Source organism: Pelobates fuscus, chromosome 3 (assembly GCF_036172605.1).
Source record: "Pelobates fuscus isolate aPelFus1 chromosome 3, aPelFus1.pri, whole genome shotgun sequence".
Classification (NCBI taxonomy): Eukaryota; Metazoa; Chordata; class Amphibia; order Anura; family Pelobatidae; genus Pelobates; species Pelobates fuscus.
In genome coordinates this window covers 359,794,452-359,800,451 of record NC_086319.1, presented here as the reverse complement: position 1 = coordinate 359,800,451, position 6,000 = coordinate 359,794,452, and the positions used below count along the sequence as shown (strand labels likewise).

The window sequence follows — 6,000 nt, the reverse complement described above, 5'->3', positions numbered from 1 at the left end:
CGTTGCCCTCAAATTGTAAAATCCAGAGCAATGGTGTCTCCTGTAGCTGTCCTTCTGGCTGTAGAAACGATCTCGCCGCTTGCCACCAATTGTAACGGACCGTTTCAGCAGACAAGGGGTTAAAATCTGTTTAGGCGATATGCCCCTTTCTGAGAGACAGGCACAGCTACTGTAAAATCACCAAACCTCACAAATTGGATATAGGTGAATGCATCAAACTCCCCAGATAGCTCAGGTCTGGGTGCACATTATTAGGTGAATGGCACCCAGACCACCCAAATACAGTTTAAGTGCCATGGAGCTAAAGTCTTTAATTATACGAACAGGCTCCATGGCATTGCTATCTGGGTTAAAGGATTCACATAAAACATAAAACACCGAATTTCCCTGCATTCACCAAATCCATACGAATTAGAACCAGGGGCTGGAGGTTCAGCGGTGAGTGCACGTAAAAGTGTCCGATTTTGGTGCATGAAAGCCGGGCAGAAAATTGCTGGCTGCCCGGGGAGATCCAGAACAGGACTCCAGGCTGTCCAGGGCAGGTACTGTGCAACATACCACCAAAGCGCCTGGTAGGCATCCTCCAGCCACATCTCCTGCCATACTAGGTGTTCCAATTCTCTCACCCATTCCTCCAGGGGCTGCTCTCCCAGGAAGGGCATCCGCAGGGCTACTTGCTTCTGCAACCGCTGCTCTTCCTTGGGGAATCTCCCGTCCTGCTGGTATTCCACAATACCCAGTGCCTGGTACCAGATGCCTTTGCATACTGCATCTCGGTCATCCATGTCAGCCTCATCGAACTACACTGCTGGTTCCATGCTGGTGCTGTCAGGGTCGCTGTACTGAGACATGCGTTGCCCTCAAATTGTAAAATCCAGAGCAATGGTGTCTCCTGTAGCTGTCCTTCTGGCTGTAGAAACGATCTCGCCGCTTGCCACCAATTGTAACGGACCGTTTCAGCAGACAAGGGGTTAAAATCTGTTTAGGCGATATGCCCCTTTCTGAGAGACAGGCACAGCTACTGTAAAATCACCAAACCTCACAAATTGGATATAGGTGAATGCATCAAACTCCCCAGATAGCTCAGGTCTGGGTGCACATTATTAGGTGAATGGCACCCAGACCACCCAAATACAGTTTAAGTGCCATGGAGCTAAAGTCTTTAATTATACGAACAGGCTCCATGGCATTGCTATCTGGGTTAAAGGATTCACATAAAACATAAAACACCGAATTTCCCTGTATTCACCAAATCCATACGAATTAGAACCAGGGGCTGGAGGTTCAGCGGTGCCTGCACGTAAAAGTGTCCGATTTTGGTGCATGAAAGCCGGGCAGAAAATCGCTGGCTGCCCGGGGAGATCCAGAACACCGCCACCTAGCGGCCGCAAAGTGTAACAGCAGGCACAAAGTTAACAAGCAATTAAGCTGCGGTTAACCGCAGCTTCAGGGAGGTAAATAGGAGGCACACTCCAGCTCCTGGGTGGCCAATTAACAACGCCGGCCGGCTTCCCACGGCTCTGGGAAGGTTGGTGAACGGCTGTTTGTTCGGTATATGAAATCTACCGAACTGCTGTGCAGAAAGGGAGAAATAAATCCTTCTGCACAGTAAAATTAACCCTTTAGCTGCCGGTCCATAATCCAAAGGCAGCAGGCGGGTGTTCTATCAAAAAACCCTACCCCGTGAAAATTCCCTACCCTCGTCACTTCCGGTGACGCGGCCGCACCGGAAGTGACCCTCATCCAATGGAGGAGGAGGGTGTGCGCCGCCGCGCAGGCGCACAACAACTAGGCTAGGTAGGGATTTTTCACGGGGTAGGGGAAATTAACGCCACAGTGCGCACGCGCGGCAAAGTACTCCCGTCGGAGGTACAGTGCGCGTGCGCACTAGTGGCAAGGGAGAGAGGCTTTAATCCGACGATCAGAGTTCGCGCGTGCGCAGTATAGGGGTAGGGAATTTTGATGGCTATTAGCCCTGTGAGATCTCCCTACCCCTATACTGCGCATGCGCGAACTCTGATCGTCGGATTAAAGCCTCTCCCTGCTCCCAACACTCTCAGCCATCCAAGATTGAGGGTGAATTATGGTGGGACGGTGGGTGTTTATGTGCATTATATTGGGGGGGTCTGCGCAGAATTGGGGGGTCTGTGCAGAATTGGGGGTCTGCACAGACCCCCCAATATAATGCACATAAACACCCACCGTCCCACCATAATTCACCCTCAATCTTGGATGGCTGAGAGTGTTGGGAGCAGGGAGAGGCTTTAATCTGATGATGAGTCCGCGCATGCGCAGTATAGGGGTAGGGAGATTTCACAGGGCTAATAGCCATCAAATTTCCCTACCCCTATACTGCGCATGCGCGGTTTGTGAAGCGCTCCCTTGCAACTTGTGCGCACGCGCGCTGTACCTCCGACGGGAGTACTTTGTCGCGCGTGCGCACTGTTGCATTCATTTCCCCTACCCCGTGAAAAATCCCTACCTATTTGGTGTGCGCTTGCGCGGCGGCGCACACCCTCCTCCTCCATTGGATGAGGGTCACTTCCGGTGCGGCTGCGTCACCGGAAGTGACGAGGGTAGGGAATTTTCACGGGGTAGGGTTTTTTGATAGAACACGGGCAACCAGGCTCCTCCAATACAATGTGGCGAGATTGGTTTCGTCACATGTGCATACAGTGCCCATCCAAGCACCTGACCGCTAAACTGATTATCTCCCAAATACAAAGTACTTAAGACAAAAACACCCCCATAATACAATAAAACCACACAGGCACCCCACATATCATACAACCCTGGATAGCTCTCATCCGAATTGGTAAAATAGTGCCAGGATCCATGAAAAAATGTTGAATCGCCACCGGGTTACATTTTGACTGGCCGCACACGAGGGCCAAGCCCAAAATAGTTCCAGCATAATTGTGTCTTGGGCCAATCAAAGAGTGGGAGTTCCTGCAGTCAAATGGAAGGGAGCTCCCCCTGGCTCTCAGGAAGCAATTGCTCCAATAAGTCTGAACCTTCCCTCCAAAAAGCGCTCTACTGGCAGGTCGGCAAGGGGGTCATCACACTACCTCAAGATGACCAAGGGACGCAAATTCACAGAGCAGAGTTTCCTTCCAGAGTATATATAACTGGTTTTAGTTGCTGTTAGACTCAGAGGATAATGAATAAATAGATAGAATAAAGATTATGCAAATTAAATATCAACTATATGCTATGATCTTACTACATACTGCCTGAGTTTACTGTCTGAACAAACGAGGTGCAACATCCCTCTTCTCTGTTTCTTTATGACATGAGCTACAACACACCTTGATAACACAGGTCCCTTCCCTTCCCTGAATAAGAGTGAGAAAGAAAGCCTTCAAATATATCATTTAAATAGTTCTGGAAATAATGTTTCTGGAGAACATCAAGCTGATCACAAACGAGTTGTGTCTGCTTTCCCCAGCTCTACTACATTGTGACAGCCCTCGGGAGCCATGAGACTGCTAATAAACTCTAGATAAGATAGTTTAGTACATTTCACGATGGATGACATCGACATCCGTTCTCTTATTTCAGTAAAATCTATTAGTTGTATCCACTCGGAAACACAGAGTGAGAGCAGTGTGTGAAAAGCAGGAGAAGGGAAAGTGAAGGGTGTGTCATAAGACTGTATCCAATCAGAGCGCGCTTAGATCAGCCTATAGGATGCCAGCTTGAGATCTATAAATGAGAGCCGGCTGTGAACGGAATTATTGACTGATCGGTATAGTGAATAGTGATCATGGCTGAAACTGCTCCTGCTGCCGCTCCTGCGGTTGAAATCGATTCTAAGAAGAAGCAGCCGAAGAAGGCATCCAGCGCCAAGAAAGCTGCCAAGCCGTCCGGTCCCAACGTGTCCGAGCTCCTTGTTAAAGCTGTGTCCGCCTCTAAAGAGCGCAGCGGGGTGTCCCTGGCAGCCCTGAAGAAGGCTTTGACCGCCGCTGGTTACGATGTGGAGAAGAATAACAGCCGCCTCAAGCTGGCTCTCAAGGGCTTGGTGACTAAAGAGACTCTCGTCCAGGTCAAAGGTAGCGGAGCCTCCGGCTCCTTCAAGCTCAACAAGAAGCAGGCGGAGAGCAAAGACAAGGCTGCAAAGCCCAAGAAGGCACCGGCTAAAGTCAAGAAGCCCGCCCCAAAGAAAGCCTCCAAGTCTCCGGCTAAAGTGAAGAAGGTAGCCGCGAAGAGCCCGAAGAAGGCCAAGAAGCCGGCAGCCTCCGCTAAAAAAGTCACCAAGAGCCCCAAGAAAGTCAAAGCCGCCAAGCCCAAGAAGGCAGTGAAGAGTCCGGCTAAAAAAGCAACAAAGAGCCCGGCTAAAAAGGCAGCCAAGCCCAAAGCCGCTAAGAGTCCAGCAAAGGCTAAAAAGGCAGCTCCCAAGAAAAAAGAAGCCCTGCTCGTATCTTGTTTTAATTTATATTTAAAAGTCCAAACGGCTCTTCTAAGAGCCACCACCTTGTCCTTTAAGAGCTATATTTGTGATAGGCACGTGTTTATTTTATAGAATGTCACACACACCATTTCTCATTCGTAAAGCAGGATCTAGTGCTAGAAAATACCTCGTTGGGATGTAAATAGAAAGTACCTTGTCAGTGCTACTCTTTATAAAATGTTTTTATTATTTTTTTGTGGGAAGTTGAAATTCCCTCCTTGCCAAGATATTGTGGGAGATTCATTAAACTGCAAAAGGCCAACTTTAGTCAGAATTGAGTGAGAAACGCATATAATCTATAGAATATCACCATCCAAAGTAGCCATACTGGCTTTATTTCCTGTTCAGTAAGATGATAAAGCAGAGACTAATTAAGGCTGTTGTCGAGCTGAATATTTACATGGTGATAATAAAGGGACTGCCATCGCCCTCTCTCACTTGGGAACCGGGCGCTTATTTAGATGATCAAACCGTAGGAAATAAGTGATACCGTGTGCTGTGAATAAGCCGACTTTCAAAGCAACACTAAATACATGATTTAAAAAAAAAAATCACGATCTTGTTTCATCCTTCGTGTTTACACAACTTTATGTTCAAGAGACAGAACCATTTCAGGAAAGAGGGGGAAAAAAAAAAAATGTGAATGAGGGCGGGACTTAACTCCGCCCCATGTGCTGCAGTTCTCCATTCGGTCCACCCGTGGTGTATATAAGGAGAGCGTTGCAGTGTATCCCGTATCATTGCGGCAGATAGTAAAACAGAACCATGTCTGGCAGAGGTAAAGGCGGAAAGGGTCTCGGGAAAGGCGGCGCTAAGCGGCACAGAAAGGTCCTGCGTGACAACATCCAGGGCATTACCAAGCCTGCAATCCGCCGCCTGGCTCGCAGAGGAGGAGTGAAGCGTATCTCCGGCCTCATCTACGAAGAGACTCGCGGGGTGCTGAAGGTCTTCCTGGAGAATGTTATCCGGGACGCCGTCACCTACACCGAGCATGCCAAGAGGAAGACTGTGACCGCCATGGACGTAGTCTATGCCCTTAAACGCCAGGGCCGCACTCTCTATGGCTTCGGAGGTTAAAACCCTGACTCGGCCTTACCGCATACCCCACTAACCCAAAGGCCCTTTTTAGGGCCACCCACCTTTTCACTGAAAGAGTCAATCTAATCACTTCAACCCTATATCTGACAAACTGCCTTCTACTGCTCAAACACATCGAGTTCTGAGTTTATAACATTCTCCTATGTAGAGTCAATGGTTATTGAGATCGTGTCATTCTCTAGTTACACATCGATTTGTCTGCACAGTTAGCACTCGATTTCTAGTAATTGTAGCGCTATATCACTCAACATTGCGATCTAGTGCAGTGCATTTAGATTAGACAGACTACCAAGATTTTAGAAGTATTGAATATAGTTACTGTTGCTTACATTTTATAACATGCTTGCAGTTTAAAGCCATTTCATTAGAAACATTATGACTAGCTGTATATAAATACACATGTATTCTTTTCCTCTAAGCAAGCCGTAGCAAATATAAAGTACTCCTTTACC

General features: G+C 48.1%; 2 protein-coding genes across 2 annotated transcripts; both read left to right on the top strand.

Annotated features, from left to right (window-relative positions):
- Positions 1-3,766: 3,766 nt before the first annotated feature.
- LOC134601833 (histone H1B-like) lies at positions 3,767-4,522 on the top strand. Its single transcript, XM_063446334.1, has one exon. The coding sequence runs from the start codon at positions 3,767-3,769 to the stop codon at positions 4,520-4,522; it is 756 nt and encodes a 251-aa protein (XP_063302404.1).
- A 681-nt stretch (positions 4,523-5,203) lies between these two features.
- On the top strand, positions 5,204-5,588 carry LOC134601348 (histone H4). The gene has a single exon (XM_063445821.1). It carries the CDS (start codon positions 5,216-5,218, stop codon positions 5,525-5,527), a length of 312 nt encoding a protein of 103 aa, XP_063301891.1. The 5' UTR covers positions 5,204-5,215; the 3' UTR covers positions 5,528-5,588.
- The last annotated feature ends 412 nt before the right edge of the window (positions 5,589-6,000 follow it).